We start from the raw sequence: 22,253 nt of genomic DNA, 5'->3' as shown, positions 1-22,253 counted from the left end.
TAGACGTTTTAATATATAGACTAGCCTTTGGCTAGCTGAGGGCTCCGCCCCCAGCCTCCCGAGTTTGCTGGTCTACGGTCTCGCATTTCTGATCCATCGCCCTTTTCATGAACAGTGAATTTCGTGAACTTGCTCTTCATATTTCCTGAATCTGCCCATCCGGGGGGGATTCACCCTCACACACTGTCTTTGCTCGGCCTACGGCCTCGCACCTATTGAACCTACAATTCTATCGATTCTTTTTCTATTTCAACTATCTAAAATATAAAAATTTGTATCCCAAGAAAACGCCTATTTTAATAACATTCGAATTTCTTCATCCCCCTTTAGACCCCCTAAAAAATTAAAAATATTCACTTTTGGCAATTTTCTTGTCGGTTTGTCATGGAAGGCTACAATCATATCAAATTTTATCATTCTAACCATGCCGGAAGTGCCTAAACATTTTGGGGTGCAGAAGACGACCCTTTCCTTCCTTTTATGTTTAGCATAGTAACCACGAGTTAATTTATTTACTTATCCACGATATTGAAATGTTGTGTTAATACTGTTGTTGTTTTTAATAAGTAACATTGTCCCACTCAAGCTTTTTAAAATGTTTTCTTCGACTTTGTTTCAAAAATAAATTTGCTCATCACCAGTGATGTAATTATATTTTTTTAACAACCGGTTCTGCATATACATATATAGACAGAGAGAGATAGTAGATGGATAGGTAGATAAATAGATATAACTCTCTTAGGAAACAAACCGTACGAGGTAGACAAAAGCAAATTTTACTGGATACCACACGTCACAAGAAGGACCTACACAGCATCCTAATATAAGGTGGTGTGACGAAAGTAGATACTACTGCGAATATCGTGGAAACCAATTACTCAAGATAGATGATTGTCTAAAAACATTGGAAAGACCTTAATCCAGCAGTGGATCGACAAGTGTTGATAATGATATGTATGCATTCCAAATATTCAAAAACCCTCATCACTACACTTATATGATCCCGGTTCTTATTCTGAGCATTTGAGATTAAGAAATAAACTGCTTATATTTTGTTCTACTGAATCATATGTTTAACCCTTTAGCTGTAAAAATTTCAAAAAACAAAGATAGTTGGCTAAAATTTACTGTTCATGGGTATAACTGGGTAAAATTTACTGTTATGTCTGGATGTAATAAACGGTTCTGCGAACTCGAAATATTTTAACAACCGGTTCTAGCGAACTCGAAATATCTTAAGAACCATTTCTGACATTTAACAACCGAACCGGCTGAATAGGACCTCTGCTCATCACTGATATAAACTATCCATTGATTCAGTAATATTTTGTTATTATATTATTTTATTATTATAACACTTTTCTTTCGTACTTACATATGAAAAATAAGTTATTTTAAACGTAAAATAATGCCGTCAGTATAGATCTAGTGTTTCTAGTGTATGTCCAGTTTAAAAATGTTTCCGCTGATAGAACGTTTCCGCTGATAGAAAATGTAATTCAAGGTAAGGAAAATAGGATTATAATGAATAGTTCTTGGATATTACATATTTCAATAAGTTTATTTTACAACTTCAATTGCTTATTACATGTATTAATACTACTAGTTGCTACCAAACATTCAGTCTGTTTTTTACTCTATGTTAACATTGTACAGTCAGGGACAAAAATTCTTTCTGATTTATAATATTAGTTTCGTTAAATAAGTTCAGAATGGAAGGACAATTTGAGGACAGTTTTCAGTAAATTAAAAAGAATGTAACTTTTTGTACGTTCCAGCCTTGAAGCTCGGTGAAACTGTGTAGTCCACTGTTATTCCCAATATCTGGTTACGGTTCTTGTCCTGTTTTCAAATAAATAAATTAAAACAATAATTACATTAAAAGTTATGGGTGGAATGGAAAAATGTGTATTACATTTAGTATCTTTTAAATAATAATAATAATAATAATAATAATAATAATGTTGTGTTTGAGTTTAACATCCCGTTCAGCAGCGAGGCTATATGAGACGTGGACCTACTGATTAACGTGGAATCCGAACCACATGAGCTCCCGCCGGGAATCGAACCCGAGTCTCCCACGCTAAAGACGCGAACGCTAACCGCTTAGCCACAGAGAAGCTCAATAATAATAATAATAATAATAATAATAATAATAATAATAATAATAATAATAATAATAATAATAATAATAATAATAATAATAATAATAATAATAATAATATTATCATCATCTCCTGTTAGGCCAGTGTATGCTAAAGTTCGTTTAAAGTAAAATTGTTGATGACGCCACTGGACTGAAGTATAGGGCTACTGTTCCCAACATCTTAACTGAGTAAAGTGATCAGTCATGCTGTTTCTAATGACATCGCACCACTACTGTTAGAGTTAAAATATAATTCAAGATATCTTTCTACTATATTCTTAAGGTATGACATTAATTTCGTCTTTGAAAGTTCGAGAGGAAAATATCCTTAATTGAAGGATAAAAAATTTGTCAATAAATAGATTACAGTGCTGCAAGGCCAAAAATATGAGCATCAAATTAACAAATGAGATCATTAGAATGAAAACAAATTTTTAAAAAGTATTAAAATTTAACATTTTTATAGTTAATCTACAGTGTGTTACTGCTTACATTTTGCTTTTAAAAAGTCTGAAGTTTGAAACATAATGATCTAAAATATGTTATAAAATTCACATATTGATACAGTAATAAAACAATAGATTACAGCAAGGAGAATACGCATTTCCGGATAATCGTCTTCTGAAACAGTGGCAACATATTCATGTCTTGGCAAATGCTGATAGAAACATTTATTTCCAAACGGACATGATTGTTTCACAGAGAAATATTTGCACAGTTTTCTTCCCATCGATTTCCGATAGTTTTCAAACAATTGTTCTTTTTCTTGTATCGTGTCCACAAAATATTTACTAGCACAGATTAAATCTGACCTAACTCTGCAGATAGGGCATGATTTGGTGACGTCACTATCCAAAGTTCGTGTGCTTCTCCATTTTCGAATGCAAGATAAACAAAAAGAGTGTTCACAGTGTTGGCAGTGGCACGAAGTTGGCACAAAGTGCTTTCGAATTGAACACATACTATTATGAACATTGAAAAATAGGATTAACCTGTGCAAATATAGATAGAATATGGGACTACAAGATTCGACGGATTATGATGTACAATTGTGTATTTGTTGAATACCTGGAAATTAAGTAATTGTGTTGTAGTTGGGTTCAGCTGAATAATAAAGGTACTAAATAATTTAAATACGTATTTTTTAGAATGCAATAATTGGCGCAGTCGAAATTGAGAGTCTACGCAATTTTAAAAAGGTGAGATATGGTTCCTATACTGCAAAGCAAATTCAACTTATCAAAACCTGTGACAATATCGTTACTATGTGAAAATCGCAATATTGAGTTTCTACTGGATACTGGAGCAATTGTATCTGCCATAAGTATAGCAGACAAAGAAAAATGGTTTCCGGAGAAAGAAGTTGATGAGTTTCCGTATATTTTAAGAAATGCGGACACTTCATGCATCACTACCATGGGATCCATCAAGGTAATAGTTGACTTTCAGAATACCCAGTATGAATTATATTTAGTTATCATTCAAAAGGATATTTCAATACCAATTTTGGGTCGAGATTGGCTCGATGTGTTAACTCCAATATGGAGACAACAAAACTTGCAGAATTTTCTTAATCACAAACTGTTGGCACCTGTTACAGACAAAGAAAATGATATACAACATTACCAACAAACAATTTTGAAAGATTTTGAGTCAGTATTTTCTGAAAACATAGACAAACCAGTACAAGGGTACAAGGTTACAATTCCAATGCGAGAGGAAACAATTCCAATATATAGAAAGGCGTATGAAATTCCAAATGCGTTACTAAATTCTGTCAAACAAAATATAGACAAATTATGTAAGTTAAACATTTTACATAAAGTGGAATTTTCTGATTGGGCAACGCCAATGGTTGTAGTTCGTAAAAAGAATGGTGACCTTCGTTTATGTTTTGATTTTAAACGAACTGTAAATCGTTATACGGAAAAGTGTGTATATCCAATACCGAGAATCCAGGATATTTTGAATAAGGTAGTAGGAGCACGTTACTTCGTGGTATTGGATTTAAGCAATGCATATTTACAATTAGAAGTAGATGAAAGTTCTTCTAAATATCTTGTAATTACTACACCTTGGGGACTTTATAGGCAAACGAGACTACCTTTTGGGTTGAACTGTTCACCACAAATTTTTCAACGATTTATGGACCATGTACTAAATAATTGCGAAGGTACGGCAGCTTACTTAGATGATATATTAATTTGGGGACATACAATTGAGGAGTGTTATAAAAGAACAGTAGATGTATTAGAAAGATTTAAGCAATACAATGTGAAAGTAAGGAAAGATAAAAGTATTTTCTTCAAAACTAAAATAACATATTTGGGATATGATTTGGATTGTGACAACATTTTACCCTCAGCATCAAAATTAGAACCAATTATGAATGCCAGACCGCCACAATCTGTTCAAGAATTACAATCTTTCTTAGGTATGGTAAATTTTTATCATAGACATATTCCTGGTTTATCAATGGATATGCCAAACCTTCTATATTTGTTACATAAAGGAGTGAAATGGAACTGGAATACAAAACATCAAGAAGAATTTCAGCTAATTAAGCAACGCATATCAGATGCTCAAGTTCTTCATCCTTTTAGTGAAAACGAAGATGTGGTCATTATGACTGACGCTTCACCAACCGGGGTAGGAGCTGTTTTGATGAACCGTTGCAATAACAAGTTAAAAACGGTAGAATGTGCTTCCGCAACACTTTCCAATGCGGAAAGGAATTATTCCCAATTTGAACGGGAAGCACTGGCGGTAGTATTTGCTATAAAAAAATTTCATAAGTACATTTATGGAAGAACATTTAAAATTTTAACTGATTCACAGCCAGTGCGTTGGATATTTGGAGTGAAAGCTCCGCCATCCACTATTACACCACGTCTTCAACGATGGTATTTATTATTAACCAATTACGATTACGAAATAGTGTATCACAAAGACGTCAAAGTGGCAGATTTCTTATCTAGATTTCCAATGTCCGAATCAACTAATGATGACGAGATTTCCAAAAACTACATAAGTCAATTAGATACATTTCTTTTAACGGAGCAGGAAATAGTAACTGAAATGCAAAGAGATTGCTGGATGAAAACAGTGATAAATTGGACAATGACTGGTTGGCCGAAAAAACTTCCAATGCATCTTGACACTAAGGAACACAAAACCTTTTTCAAACACAGATATGAATTAGAAGTGCAAGGAAATATTTTATTTTTTAATGGATGTGTTGTGGTTCCTTCCAGGCTGCGACAAATATACTTAGCCAGACTACATTCAAATCATTTAGGAATAGAAAAAATGATGAGTATGGCGAAATCACAGGTGTGGTGGCCAGATTTAGTTACTGATATACTTCAGTGCGTTCATGGATGTAATTTTTGTCAAGCAATGGCAAACGCGCCATCTCGAACAAAATATAATAATTGGCCAACGGAAAACAGACCTTGGCAACGAATCCATTTAGACCATTTCTCGCTTTTTGGGTTCACGTTACTATTGTTAACCGACGTTTTCTCAAAGTGGATAAAAGTATGGGTAGTAAATAGTACGCGATTTGAAGAAACAACAGAGAAGTTAGATGAAGTTTTCCAGTGGTTAGGATTCCCAGCAACAATAGTTACGGATAATGGTCCACCATATTTCTCAAGTCAATTTCAGAATTACTGTACGCAGAGAGGGATTAGGTTAATACATTCGCCGCCCTACCATCCAGAAAGTAATGGGGCAGCGGAGAGAGCGGTTCAATCAGTTAAGAAGTTATTGAAAATTAAATTTGTACAATCGAACTATAACGTGACCAAAAATGTGTTTCTGAATTGGATTCGTCAAATAAATTATGTATTTTGGCATACAAATTCCAAGATATCTCCTAATTCACCAGCGGAAATAACATTATCATTCAAACCACGCACGTGGTTTACAATTCCGCACAATGTTCAGAAGAAAACTAATAACATTTCGGATACTCTTGGAAAGACAGTTTGGGTAAAGAATCACCAGGCATCTATACCCAGATTTATAAAAGGAGTCTTACAAAGCAAAGTAGGGAGGAATACATATCAGGTAATAGTAAACGGCACTACAAGGATTTATCACGAGCATCAAATTAATAGATTTCGTAAAGAGAGTGATCTTGTTCCTAAAGGAAAAACAAAACTTGTATTTTCTGACGGAACAGAAACAGCGAAGACAAATCAATTTTTTCAACGGGAGGAACTTAATCGTTGGAGAAATTATCCACATCAGTTCATAAGACATTTTCCAAACGAAATGGAATCAGCAACAACCAGTGATGAGGGCCTGAGAAGATCTACTAGGAAAAGAAACCCACCAGAAAGATGGGGCTATAGTTAATCTCAAAGAACATAGTTCAGGATTACAGAAAGGGGGAGAGTGTTGGCAGTGGCACGAAGTTGGCACAAAGTGCTTTCGAATTGAACACATACTATTATGAACATTGAAAAATAGGATTAACCTGTGCAAATATAGATAGAATATGGGACTACAAGATTCGACGGATTATGATGTACAATTGTGTATTTGTTGAATACCTGGAAATTAAGTAATTGTGTTGTAGTTGGGTTCAGCTGAATAATAAAGGTACTAAATAATTTAAATACGTATTTTTTAGAATGCAATACACAGTTTTCGAGGATGCCAAAACGACGTTGATGACTTTTCTTACGTTTTAGAGTTTTCTCTAGACAAATTCCACATTCTCTGTCCTTCGAATCCTGAGAAGAATCCAACGAGCGATTCGTATCCATTTATTTATTTTCGTACGTGTTTCAAAAAGAGAAATAAACAAAGCCTGTTTTAATCTACTTGGTGACTTTAAAGTACATGAAACTATTTGATTCTACATACATTTTTAAAAAGGAAAAATAAACAAATTTAACCAAACTTGAACAAATATTTCTTCTGTACATTTGAATTTCACAGAAGGTCACCTTTATCTTAAACATAAGTATATTGAACTTAAATAATAATAAAATTTCCATGGTAGCTACAGTTTTATTGTTTGAAACACGAACCTAAATTAAAGAGTTTATGCCTGTAGGGCAGGAGTAACGAACTGAAATTTTCTTGGATTTTAACAGGATCTGATGACATTATCTGGTGTTAAACTATGAAACTCCTCAACAGCTAATAGTGTTGATAATAGGTGCATCTTTATGTATAATTGCGTAACACGTAGATAATTTATATATGTTTGCATGTTTCACGCTCAAGTATGTTTCGTAGGTTGACCCATTTTATAGAAAATTACGGTCTTATCTTTAGTTGGCAGGGTTTGTCTGGAAATGAGACTGGTGACCGCTACTCCAATCTTCAACAGCGCGGGACTGGTGGTGGTGATGTCTTAGCTAACCAACCTTATCCGGATTAGTCGTTTCCTAGCCCTAGTAGAGTAAGTGTCGCTTATCGTGTGAATGTTTAAAAACGACGACGTCGGGATTTTTTTTTTAAAGTTCAGAATGCAGCGTTAGCTTGAGCAACAATACCCCATTAAATTTTCTCTTAAGCTTGGAAAATCTCTTCAGAGATGTTAACAATATTTAAGGAGGCCTACCAGGACTAAGCCCTGTGAAGAGTCCAAATTTTCCGTTGACATGAAGATTTTAAGAACGGGCGGGAAAACGTGGAGGACGAAGAACGCTCCGAACGCTCTTCGATGAGTTGTACGGTCGAAATTTGGACCAAGACAGTCGTTTAAGTGTGAGAGTGATAGCTATAGAACTAAATCTACCCAAAACAGTGCACAAAATTGTTAGTGAAAAGTTTGGAAATGGACAAGATTTGTGCGAACTTGCTGCCAAAAGTACACGATAACGGACTAAAGGAAAAACGACTTTACATTTCTCGTCAAATGTTGCAGCAAATGGAGAGTGAACCGGAAATTTTAGAGGGATGTTCCAATGCGACCCTGAAAGCAAGCGCCAAAGTTCGGAGTGGCACACAAGAAGTTCCTGCGCCCTAAAACTGCAAGGATGTCCAAGTACAATGCTTATTGTCTTCTTTGACAAGAAAGGGGGGTGGTATATACTAGAATTTCTGCTTCAGAGAAAAATTGTCAACGCAGCTTACCAAGTGGAAGTCCTCAAACGCCTTGGAGACAGAGTCAATCCAGAGATTGCCAAATGCTGGAAGCTTCATCACGGCAACACGCCAACTTACACTACGTTAGTTGTGATGTCATTACTGGCTAGAATTGAGTTGCCACGTTGCCACGACTACCGTAAGTCTCGATATGAGCCCATCGGACTTTCTTCTACTTTCCAGGTTCAAAAAAAGCTACAAAAGTCGCCGTTTTGACGACGTTTTGGTCATCCAAGCAGTAACGACGGATGTTGTGAGGAGATGGTCGAAGTCAGACTTTTAGAAGACGTGCACCGCGTGGAAATCGTGCTGGCAGTGGTGTGTCGATAGCAAAGGAGACTACTTGGAAAAAGTCTTTAACAAGTTGTACCAATCGGATCCTAGACCCAGTCTCATTACTTTCCAGTCAAACTGTGTAGGTATCTGAAAAAAGCGAAAGTAAAAGAGTGAAACGAAAAAAATCTGTGCCAAGTGAAAGAAGTTAATGCCTCAAAAAATTACTAATTTTACATTATACACTAATTTGTTTAGCATGGCAGTTAGCACAGACTAAAAAAAATATAGATGACAGTAATTAATAATTTTCTACTTTTTGGCCTTTATTATTATTATTATTATTATTATTATTATTATTATTATTATTATTATTATTATTATTATTATTATTATTATTATTATTATTATTATTATTTTAGCGTTTTTGTTGAACTGGGTTTATATTGTAATTTTAAAAACAAGCTTTTGTCAGATTTACTACATTTTTTATATTTAAATTTTGCATTTTGATGTCCCCTTTGTTTAAAACTTTTGGGGCGTTGCCCCAAGTACCCCTGAATTAATGCCGCCACTGATTGTGACGACACAGCAGACTGAAGGCTTTGTTGCAACACTAGTATAATCAATTATAATACTGATATTATTATCTTAAAATATATTAAGAAAACTTATTTATGTTTATTTATATTTTCAGTGGAGTGCCTCTTCGAACTTAACGTCTGTGCGGTTTTCAAAGATAACTACATAGGAGGAGTAAAAGATATACAAGAGCTTTATGACGAAGTTACCAGTAAGTTTCTACTTTCTTTCGTGGTAGCAAGGCGTTAAGGCTAGTTTGAAATTAGTTCACTACTTACCTATGTAAGAATCGTCATAAATGTATTTAGTTTAATAAAAACTGTAGCGTCTCCAAAATAATTGGCTGCTATAATAAAAAGTTATGAACTATTTATTGGCGTTGCATTAAAAATGAAATGAAATGAAATCTTTGAGTCTTACGTCCGACGGTTATTCCGGTTAGGCTAAAGGAGACGGTGATGATGAATAATGAATGAAAGGGTGGAATGAAGAAAGTGGGAGGAAACGGAAGAACCCCGAGAAAACCCACGCACACGGTGTTTGTCCACCACAAAGTTTACTTGGCGGTGGCTGGGATCGAATCCGGGACCCCAAGCACCAGAGGTGAACGCTCTACCACTGAACCACCACGGCTCCCCTGGCGATGCATTAGTAATGATGTTTATTTAATGTTGATTTATATCTATATTTCTTCGTATGCTTGATTTATTACAGTAGCGTAGCCAGGACGTGTGCTTGCGGGGGGCAAGTGGTGTTATAGGTACATATAGAAAAATTACAAACAAAAGAATATATAAACATAAAACTATATATTAAAAGATACAAACATCAAAATACCAAAGTACATTGTCGGACCTCTTTGGAAGGGGGCCGGCCCCTCTGGGCCCTCATTCCCTACGCCTCTGATTTATTATAATTTTGACAAAAAAGAGTACAGTGGCGGATGTAGAAAGTGAAAACTGGGGAGAGTGTGATCCCAGACTATGATAGGTATATCATGAGTTTGCTATAAACTTTCAAAAGTATGTAAATAATAGCTTCAATTATTATTGACACTCAAAAAGCTGGGGAGCGTAGGCCCCCTGGGCCCCAATCTAAATCCGCCACTGAAAGAGTATTAAACTTCAAATTAATAGCTGAAATATCAATGTATCTTTATGAAATAAATCATTCAATTTTACGTGTTAAATGGTTCTAGTTCCTGAAAATATAATATGGTAGTAATTTTATTCTCAGATCTATTCTTGGGATGCATTAAATATTGATGAGTTTTGTTGTTGTCACAGTAAACGAGATTTCTACACCACAAGATAACATATTTAGCAAACTTACACAGCGTAAGGAACTATTGCTTTCCCGTGGTAGGAATTACTCTTAATAAAAATAATGTAGTTAAGCTTATACGAGGTATGTTCAAAAAGTATAGAACCTTTGATTGGCAAAAATAACTTTATTGATTTGGAAATCCGAAACACTAATCCTCTTCAAAATAATCTCCTTGGTAACGCACACACTTCCCTCAGCGCTCCCGCCATTGTTGGAAACGCACTTCTGAAACGCAATTTTTGACATGGTGAGCAACCGTGCCGTCGTATTTCTCATGATCTCTTCTTATGACTCACATCGGGTCCCTTTTAGTGGCATTTTCAGCTTGGGATTTTTCTCTCCTGAAATGTTAATGCTATCCCTAAATTTACTCCAAGTATCCTCGACACTATTGCATTCTAGATCTTCTAAAACCGCAAATCTATTCGACACTTCAATGTGGAATTCTTCTCTCGTCTGACCCTCTTCCATTTTCTTTAAATTGAACTTCTCCGATTATTTTATTTATCTACAACAGCTATTATATTATTCTGCTAATATGTATACTTACCTACTTCGCAATGTTAGACGCATGAAATTTTATATTATTAAACAGTAGTGTAGATATGTGTCTCTTATTACAATGCTAAAACAATAGCAGAAGTACCTATTGGTTCATAGTGATGGATCTGAATTCCCTGATAGCACAACTGAATAAAAACTAATATCTGTATTGTCGTAATCTCTAAAAACAATAATAGTATATTTTTCTATTTGTTATACCTGTTTACATATATGAGACATTTTCAGTCTGTGATCGGAGCATATGTTACGAAACAGTTGAACTTATGGGTCTTCAATATTGGTTGGTATATAGAGTCTCCAATAACGCTTTTGGCATTAGTGATTTACTGTTCATTGACTTGAGAGGAATACTGTATGTGAGGTAACAATGATGCTAGTAAATGGTGATTGATTAGGTATTTATAAAATTATTTAGTACATTGCCATGTTAAATTTTGAGTGATGAATAAAATGAAATTACCACAAAAAATTTGATAAGCTTGGAACCGCAGAACAAAGTATCTTCTCATTCACCATATCTCACACTGGAGATTGTTTGAATATGATAAAGATAATGAGAGTCTATATTACGAATTCAAAAAACCTGTCATTCAAGATCTCTTTGGAAACGAAGATAGACGCTTTGAGTACAAATTCTCTGTTTGAAAAAGTACATTGTAATTTTAAAAACTTTTAATAAATTTGTACATATTGGTGTTCCTGCAATTTTTTTTAATTCGTGGGATATAACCATAGCGCCCTTACGCGTTAATGTGGCTCAATTTCGATGTGGATTTTAGAGGATTATGTAAGAAATACAATGTGATATACTCATACAATTGTTGAGTAATTTTGCAATAAATAGGGCCTAAATAAATTAAAATAAAATAGTAGACATTTTGACTCAGCATTTAAGTAGATTTTGCAACTGCTTCTTTTTGATACTTGAATAGAGCAAATTAGATATGGAAGAGAACAGGGTTCTTTTAAGGCACTAGCAAAGCTACTTTTTGAGAAAAAGAAATGTTTCAAAAATTATTTTCTATTTCGTGTATATTTCTTTTTTTTTCTTTTTTGTTGGCTGTGAAAGGTGAAAGAAAATGATCCATTGTAGTCTCACCAAAATATAGAGTAATTCGTGGAGAAGTGAACATAGTAATCATGAAAGTGAAAAATAAATCTTACACAGAAATGGAAGCATGTTGATTGATAATATATGAATAGGACAGACCTTCTGCATTCTGAAAATACAAGTATGGTTCGTTTCGTGTCTCAAGTAACGTGTAGAGAAAGAAATGAATCATACAAGGTAAATTATTCATTTCACCCCACACGTTGGGGTGAAGTGGTGAGAAGTGTCCTCGGCATAATGTACCTGTAAATAGCAAGATAAACTGTTATATAATTAGTATACAACTAACGAAGAACACCTACATGATGTAAAGGTACATGAGCTATTGTTGTAGAAATGTTTAACAAGCATATGGACATACCAACCCGAGATCGTGTCCAAAATACCGTCTCGAGAGCATTGAGTTGTTTGACCTTACAAGAAAGAGCACAATATTTGAGTTACCAATAGGTCTTGAACCCAGGTTTCTCCTATACGAGACTGTGGTTTGGAGGGCATACAAGAGATAGATGTAAATATGTTCTTTGGCCCATATTGTATACATGGAATGATTAATGATATATAGAATGGTTAACAGGACTATTCACATCATCTCAAAATGTGTTAGTCATTCACATCACCTCGTCGTCTTTTTTTTTTTTCAAAATATGTTTTGTATCTTTATGTTTGCAATATATTGACTATATCTATATACTGTACATGCGTACCTAATAATTGCCTCATGCTGCTGTGGAAGTATTGGGTACAACACGATTACTTTAGGAAAGAATTGCCCTAGTTTCTTACTGTTCCATATTACAATAGCAACAAAAAAGGCTACTCACCTTCCCTGCTTTGTGTGCTCGCTGCATTCAATAGTTCGCTTCTTTCCTCTGTACACTACCTTCTTCGCCAGCCCTAGACTCAATACTGCATATAAGGGGCTTTGCAAGGTCAGCGTCGATCATGCTTTGTTGATACATATCATTAACCTTAACTCTATTCACTTCACCCTTGTGGTCACTTCCCCCCGAATTACTCTATATAATCTGTAAAATTGAAGCGATTCTGATATTTGGTAATTTTCTGAAATAGCGGAAAGTGGGGAAAAGTCATTAATCTTGAAGCTTTTCTTTTCCATTTTTTAAAAAACAAATTGTTATATATTAATTAAATACTTATTTGTGAATGTGTTTATATTTTTGTATTATGTATTTCTTATTATACTTCTAGGCTCTAATAAAGAAGGATATAAAAAATTCATCAATACTGGGCTATGGACGTCCACTATATTATTTTTGGCGCTTTCGATTTTCTTCGCTGCAGTCAGTGGATTTTTAGCTGTTGTTAACACTGCAAGCAACCCAATACACACAATATTAAGTGTACGAGGTCTCTATCTGTGGAATGCTCTACCAGGTAAGGCATCATAGTAACTTTTTGTAAGGAAATACGTTTTAATATCGATCTAAAGTGGTCATCGAATCACTATATATCTAAATATTTTTCTGGCACCTAAATATTTTCTCATACGTAAACGTTTTCCCAATACCTAAATATTTTTCCATGTCTAAATATCTTTCGCATGCCTCCCATTGATGAACAGATTTTGGGTTTCAATATGATTTCTGGCTACTTACAGAGAGAATTGAGTTTGTTTTCTTCTTCTAAGTAATAATTAGCCTATTTGTCCCAAATCATTGATAAACATCTCAAGGAGGACGGACATTCTCGCTGGAGATTGTTGTCTCGTCTTTTCTACGTTAGAGTTTAATCTTAAAATATTGAGCAATATTTCATATTAACAGCTTCAAACCTTTCATAAGATTACAATGACTACGTATACTCACTTCCTTTCTGTGATACACAGGATAGCAGGAACATGTTCAAAGGACAAAGAGAACGTTTCATTGTGATCAGTTTCCAAAAGGTACTAAATGGTAGTGTAAAGGTATTTAAATAATCATAAATTCTGTTACGAAATTAAGAATAAACTATAAGCACAATTACAAAGCTTTAGATTATTGGGTGCCCTTAGGTTATTTTCAAATATTTTAAAGAAATGGTTAGTTTGTGAATGAATAAGATCAGAATTAACTTCGCCTTGTTGGTAATTGTCCTACGTTTATCGAAGTCTATAAATGGGTTTGTGCTACTTTCAAGTTACAGAAGTGGCAGTCAGTGGATTTGTTTTAGACCCTTATCTGCTACCAGTATGTCACGGTTAGTTAAATTACATGTTTGCTCCAGTGAACTCTAGAATGCTAAAATTGTTAGCGTGCTTGCCAAATTAGGAGAAGTGCTAATTATAAAAGACGAATACTATGACACAGGCAACTTTTATAGAACTCATACTGGCCGGAAACTAACTCACATTAATACTAAATATTCAATCCCTTATGTGACTAGAGCAGGTTTGAGTTACGGATCACTTATAATAAACAAATTAAGACTTGCAGTTCTTGTGACAGAACTTTACATTTTTTCAGGAATGTGATAAATGTCGTTCTACTCTCTCTGAAATTTCACTGACTTCCATGTCAGACCTTAGATCCTATCATGCCCAGTTCCAGTTAATCTTCCATCTAACATATCTGGTTCGGAGCTCTTAATTACTGTACTTTCACGGCATTGAGTGCATCTCGTGACACATCTGCTGCCAAATCAATTAACACTCTTACGCAACCTAATAGTGCTTCGTCTATGCCTGCTGACTAACAGCCCTCTGATACCACTGTTTTTTCCTTCAGGGACAGTCAATTAAGAAGAAGCCATTTCAATTAGTGATACACTTTCTGCCGATTCGATACTGGAACACCCTAAAGGTTTCGACTAGTAATGTGTTTTTTTCTACCGCAAGTAATAATGGTAAAAGTCAAAATGCATGTATATCTCAAACATGACTTATGAAAAAAAAATGATAGCTGACAGTGATTATTCTCTGAATTTGATTAAAGTATCAAGTTAGCTATGTTATAGAATCAAATAATCCGTTCAGAATTCCGAACGAAACAAGGAACTGATATCGCGACGGATGGTTTGTAATTTTTGGTTCTCTCTTTTTAATGTTAACTTCATTATTATTTTTTCTGTTTTCTTTGGTGTTTACGAATGTATTGGTTTGTTTTGCAACACTCAATTTAAATGGCTTTACTTTCTTAGTAAAGCAACATGCTTGAAGTGATTTCATGCACAAAACGAAGATACAGTAGATATGTTGTTTATATAGGAAATACTCTATCTGAATTTTCCAATCTACTTAACCCTTTCTGTTATTCTAATTTTATGGTTGGACTCTATGAATATATATAGAAGTGATATAGATTTTATTGCACATTCTACTCTCTTCAACGACAGACTTACTTTGGGACAATTTCAACATATTTGATTATGTAACGCTTACACATATACTGGTTCAGATCATACCTGGGCACGGAATAATTTCTTCGAAACTGAACACATGAAGATGTTATATAATGGATCCAATTCATGTATTCTTGATAATGATTTTAACGTGATACTTTCCAATCTCATTTTCTTTTCTTACCCTTACTCTACAAATTTATCGAAGCATACAATCTGTTTGATATCTAGCGTATCTATTTTGTCAATGTCCCTGGTCATTCCTTTTGAACATCGCATTCATCTTCGATACTCGACTGGTTCTACGTCAGTCAATAATTTTTCTTTGTCAAGAACATCAAAATTGAACCTCTGATTTTTAGTGATCATTATTGTGTTATTACGATTACCAATTTACAAGTAACAAAGTTTCTTAAGAGCAATCCTCTCTGGTATCTTACCCCTTCAATCCTCACAGAACCAGAATATCAGACTATCATTCGAATATAGTAATTATCATTAGTTTAGCAGTAACGCAGATATAAAGGTACTCTTAAGAATTTTTTGGGAGAAATGTGTTAAGCTCGTGTCTCGTTCCATCAGTAAACAATTAGTATTCATCGTCATGAAGCTTTTATTGCTCAATATACCTACTATTCCCAGCTGGGTTTATGAGATTATGTGGTGGCAGAGGCTCAAAGTCAATCTGTTTGGCCTCAAATATTACAAATCAAACACTTCATCTTCTCTCTATGGATCGCTGGCGTATGCAAGAACACTTTATTCGCAGTAAGAGTCCTCACCAGTGGCGTGCCGTGACTTTTCTCACAGGGGACTAGGTTCGAAGAGAATGTGTGCTGTAGAGTGGAGGTCCTGAGTAGTATTGTTGACACCAAATAACACAATTTATGTTTCTGTAAATGCTTCTTCTACCAAGCCTCTTTCTTTCAAGAAATGGATAATTTCAGTCACAGTTTTATTTGAAAAATCTAAGAGTCTGTAAACCTATATTAATTCACTCCGCAAATTGTTAAAATTAAAAAGAAAACTCCCGTAAATTGATTTAAGGGTCAAAAACAAGCAATCAGGAAATCGAGATTTCAAGCACTGAAAATTCTTTAAATCTAACAACTCAAGAAATTGTAACTCACTGAGATCTTGAAATCACAGTATCAATAATGTCATTGAAGATACGCACATATTTAATTTCTGAATCTGTTGAGTCATCTACTTTACGTTTTTTATTAGAAGGTTCCCGTTGTCATCCAATTCTACTTTTCTATAAGTCTTCAAAATCGTTTCTTGCATTTCTAAGTTGAGATACCATCTTTTGTACTTTTTGGATGCAATATTTCACATTCAAGGTTTTACTTTAAAGAATGTTGAATAGTATATCCGTGCGGAGAAATGCAAAATCGAAATCCTTCAATGATAACTCACACATTTTTTTCTTTTTTTCTTTTTTGTAGTCATGAAAGCTTCGGTGTCGCAATTATCTGAATCTTCTACAATGTTCTCAGAACACCGTAAGAGTTCTATTTGATTTTCATTTACTGCATTCACAATTTTGGAATTGTAATTCCATCTTATAGTGGCAACCGTTGGAAATCGCTTAGTTACTTCTGATTCAGCAAGCGCGCTACAGCGTTTCGATGAATATGAAAAGAAATTTGGAATGCCATTTATTCTAAAAAATATTTTACATTCCTTGATGTGATTAACATACTGCGGAACAACGAGATTGAGTCTGTGATGATAGCAGTGTATGGTGAGTGCACTCAAACACCTTTTCACAAGAGATTGTAAACCGTTCAAATGTCCAGAAAATGTGGCAGCTCCATCCATAGCCTAGTGCTACAAGCTTTTGCTTACAATTAAAATGAGACAGAATTTGGAAAGCATGCTCACTTAGAGCAGTCGCAGTGCAATCACTAGTAACATCTGCAAACCAAATGTCTTTCATGAATTGCCGTCTTTCACGTACCGATTGAATGTTGAGAGATCTTTGCAATGTCCGTAGTTTTGTCAAACATTATTGCTGTAAGAAGTGTATTGTTTATTTCTGACTTAATTTTATCCAGAATTACTCACCAAACACATTTAATAATATAATTCTGAATTCTGTTTGACGTTCCTTTAAACACTCCCATGCTGTGAAGATGAAAAGTCAACATGGGCGCCCGAACGAGAGGGTAGGGTGGGGCCCGGACCTTCCTCTGGCTCACGAAAATGTATACGTAATATAGCAAGCTACGTATATTAAATACCAGAAATACCAGACGCAACATAACAACCATGGAGATGGGCCCCTCCCTAGAAAATTTTCTTCAGGCGCCCCTGCAAGTCCATTTAGTGTCGTACTTAGAAAGTAACTGAATTACTTCAATATAATTTTCTTAATTGACAGAATATTCCTGTTTGTTATGACTTCTAAATGAAAGCTCTTGTTTAGCCATAAAACAAGAGGAATAAATCAATCGGTTCATTAGTTCTCGGTTTGAATCAACTTCTGCATTGTTTGCTCAAATTAAAATCAATTCTGGTTTCCTGAAAGTTTTCAATTTAGTTATTGTGGACAGGCGTGAGTAACATTTTTCTTGGCGCAACTTGGGTTTGTGAAAATTGTTCATGTCACAAAAGCCATCATTCTTCCACACGTCCTTTTCTATGTGGAACAGAGTACAAGGCCAGCAATACAGTTTGTTTCTTGTCTTACATGCAGTTAACTATTTTGAAGAAGCAAAATAATCCGTTTTGATATTATGTATATAATCTTTCATTTTTGTCTAAATGGAAATGCTTGGAGTTGTTCTACTACTGGTTATTATTTGTTGCATTTCTTGAAAATTAAGGAATTCAGTGGTCCAGAATACAAGACTGAAACGGCCGATCCCCGCCCCTACTGTCCCCTATACCAATTGAAGTACAGTGAAACCTCTCTAAAGCGGACAGCCGTGGGGAATCAAAAATTGTCCGCTATAGAGAGGTTTCAATATCTTCTTACGTAAATTAGTACAAGGTATTGTGCAATTAGAAAAATATTTTTGCATGAATCATGTATTTACGAATATTACCAAAATGTTACTGTGGCTGTATTATCTTGCGCCATCCAGTACTCTATGTTCGAGGCACAACATGGAAATAAGATGTTATAGTTCTCTGCACTTTACACTTATTGCTACTTATTGCGTTCTCGGTGTATTGCTTTAATTTCTGAGTTAATTGCAGCCCAGTAATGACTTTTGAGACAATATGCGTACCCACGGACCAAAAACACCAAACTTGTCTTTTGCTTAGTTAGAGATTCCAGCGGACAGTAGAATGACTTATCATCCCAAACGGTGGGCAACTGTCAATCACACTTATCATCCCAAACGGCGGGCAACTGTCAATCAATCACTTTTGTATCTAAAACAGGTTGGGTGAGAGTAGAATGCAAGCAAAGAACATGAGGATGTTAAACGGAGACCTTTCCTCTTGAGCAGACAGTTGAGGAGGCAAAATGTCACACCCTCATGTGCTTCCTTGCGGACACTCGTATGAATCACAAAAAAATATATTACTTTTTACTGTACTTTTCAACTTGTTTCTAGAGAAAGTGTCCGTAATACGGAGGTAAATAATACCTATAAAAGATAGGAAAGACTGTCCGTGTCCGTACTAGAGAGTGTCCGCTTTAGAGAGGTTTGCCAATGTGCTTTTGCCTATTACAGTGTTTGGGGATTACAAAATATGTCCGTTATGGGAGGTGTCCGCTTTATAGAGGTGTCCGTTAGTAGAGATTTCACTGTAATATCACTGCTTGCGCCATCACTTTGCCACAAGGGACTCGATTTCTCAGACGAGTCCCCTTCCATACTTTATTCTTCGAGTCATTTGCAAAATATATTGACAATCTAAAAAGTTCACACTTCACTAGATTTCTTAAAGTGTCAAGCTTCATACTGTAAATTTAATAGTGTTAAAACTATTAACTGTAAAAAGCAAACGAGCATTAAATTCGCTTACGACAGAACGCCCATGCTTAGAGCTTAGACAACATAATATGAGGACTAGCTGACTGGACCCTGTTCCCTTCCCCGAGAAAAGCCGATTAAAACCCGAGCGTTTCCGATCTCCACTTCGCTGTCGCACCCAGCACACGGGCGCTGACTATAGTTGCGTCAGAACAATTGAAATAGTGTTATTTTACAAAAATAGAGAAATACAAACAATGTTTTCGTTTTCTTTGGTATATATTTATTACAAAATACTTTAATTAAAATTCCAGGGGACTAGCCTAGTCCCCTAGTCCCCTTGACCGCACGCCGCTGGTCCTCACTCTGACTCCACAGAAACAGTCAGCACTGTCCACATGATATAAGGAGAACAAAGTAGAGGTGAACAATTAATTTCAAAAATTAGGAGTCCAGATGGATATTTCTATGAGGGTGTACATGAAATTAAAATTCTTACTGATTATTATAAGTATCTCTATCACAAGCTTTCGTTGTGGGTCAGCGATACTACTCTTTTTGATCACAACGATATCATTAACGGATTGTGACAGAGAATATCTTACAAGGGAAGGTCCTACAAATTGTCGCTCAAATCTGATTGCCACATAACACATCTGATAGAGCATCATGAGAAATGAAAAGGGACAAAATTTAAGATGCTATGAATCAGAAGGATAGGATCTACGGGGCTTCAACATTTGAATATCCAAAGAATTATATCATGGAAATATATGCGCTTAAAGTAAATACTGTATCTTGAAAACCGTTAAAGCAATCAAAACGAAAGGTGCATAATGTAATGAGGACAAAATACAGTATTGAAAAATACAAACAGTGTTGTCAACTCAGCATAACAGTACTTGGTTGAAACAACACCATATATAAATGTGCACAGATTTAAAATGCACTATTATCACTAAACATAACAGTAAAGTGTAGTGGTACAGTGTTGCACACTGTTGGAGCTACGTATGCTGAAAATGTGCAATGGAGAGGTCTCATATGTGGCAACAGAGGGTAATAAAGGAATCTGAGTCTCATATTATGAATTTAATTCAAATACATAATAGTACCGATAGTATAGCATAGCAAAATGTCAGCAGTGTCACAAAAGAATGGTGAATTTGAAAAGCGAAATTGAGTGATTCCTATTCTAAAGAGTCAACTTTATAACTTTTAATGGTGTACAGCTCATGCCTTACCGCTCCTCTTCCCCATAGCGTATAGCAATTCGTTGTTTTGCTTTTGTGTAGAAAGTCACAGCAAGTGTTTCTCTATAGGTAGGTCTTTTAATCCAATGCCAGTGGGATCACTTTTCTGAAGGTAAGCACAAGCTAAATCAGCTCTGTTACATCGTAGTTCTCAAGAAGCGTGTTCAAATACTCAGAGTGTGTTGGCAGATATATTTACAGTTTTTTTCTTGTATTGAACTTTAAGGACCAATGAATCCCTTTCGTACAGTCAGAAGTTCTCGTACCTCCGTGATGTTGTTTTAGATATGGGCTATGCATTATCATGATGTAAAATAGAATGTATGCCTGTTAATAATTTATACTGGATTTATATGAACACCCATAAATCGATTACATCACATATAGTATTAAATCAGCCATCCGAGAACTGGTTTCGAAAATCGCATAATATCGCTGGTAATTTTTTGAACTAAACACAAATATTTCTTTGGTACGTTATTGCCGATAATAATTATGAAACCAATGAAAGATTGTTTTGTTTTAGTATTGGTACTGATAACATGTGTAATACATGCCACACACTTGATACATGATACTCTTAATGATAAATTGAAACTTGTAACGGTGTAGAAGGTATTTGGCAAAAGTTGTATGAATTGTTTGGCAAAATTTGTCATCTTCATCCTTCGTCCTTTAGTGTCACCAATATAATTCTTTATCCTGATTTTAATTATTATCCTACTACTAAGAACAATTCTGTTATTTGGTTCGTTATTCACACAATTATGTATGTTTTAACCACGCCCGGTCCTTACCATTCCGACATTTACCTTGCGTTCCTCACATATTGTGCTAACAGCATTTCACTTGTTCATAACCGAAAATATTTTGTAAATTTTTAAACCAACTTTAAAATGTAGTCATATTGCAAAAACTGTTTGGTAAGGTTATCTTTCCTTACTGTTTTATTTTCTTTTGTCCTAATTTTGCATATGTATGTAGTACTTGTCTAGTATGTATGTAGTACAATGTCCACCCCTATCTCAGTACTAATTACCTTATAAATAAACAGCTTCAAAACGTGTAGGCAAATGGTTACTGCATTGGATTCCTTTCCAGGTGGCCCCGGTTCGAATCACTGCAGGTCCGAAATTTTTAACGTGCTTCAATTTCAATTCATATTCAGTGTGATGAGAAGGAAAGAGATGTTCGAGTGATGTGAATGGGAGACAAAGATTTACAAATTTATGTCCTTCAATTGTTCCAAAGTTGATATTTTGATCTCGTAATTTCAACCAGTTTCTAATACACGTGCAGCCAGTGCTGTTTTTTTTCACACTCAGTATATAGTGAAATAATACATTATATACACAACAAATTATAATTTCATTGGTATACTGTGGCACTCATTGGTCAACACGCTCCAAATAATAGAGAATATAAACAATAGATAAATTTCACGTGCGTCAACTGTGTAGTGGAAACCTGATTCAGGCTTACAAACTGTCACCTTCTGGTTGAAATGTTATGTGTAAGTTGGATTGCATCTTTCCAGGAGTTTCTGATGATGATGATGAAAGAAGTCCATCATTCACCAATTTTTCCACTCCAAAGAAAAAGGCTGTTTG

At 35.0% G+C, this 22,253-nt stretch overlaps 1 protein-coding gene across 1 annotated transcript in view; it reads left to right on the top strand.

Annotated features, from left to right (window-relative positions):
• The window catches only part of LOC145666765 (clarin-3-like), a 39,515-nt gene that overhangs the window by 5,631 nt on the left and 11,631 nt on the right, over positions 1-22,253 (top strand). The window contains exons 2-3 of the mRNA XM_081734318.1: positions 9,228-9,323; positions 13,326-13,511. Of these exons, the coding sequence (XP_081590444.1) occupies positions 9,228-9,323; positions 13,326-13,511 (282 nt within the window). The remainder of the gene's footprint in view (positions 1-9,227; positions 9,324-13,325; positions 13,512-22,253) is intronic.

Source organism: Thermobia domestica, chromosome 12, assembly GCF_964235325.1.
Source record: "Thermobia domestica chromosome 12, izTheDome1.hap1.1, whole genome shotgun sequence".
In the NCBI taxonomy this organism is placed as follows: Eukaryota; Metazoa; Arthropoda; class Insecta; order Zygentoma; family Lepismatidae; genus Thermobia; species Thermobia domestica.
The sequence above is the reverse complement of the archived record's forward strand: the minus strand, read 5'-3'. Positions and strand labels throughout refer to the sequence as shown.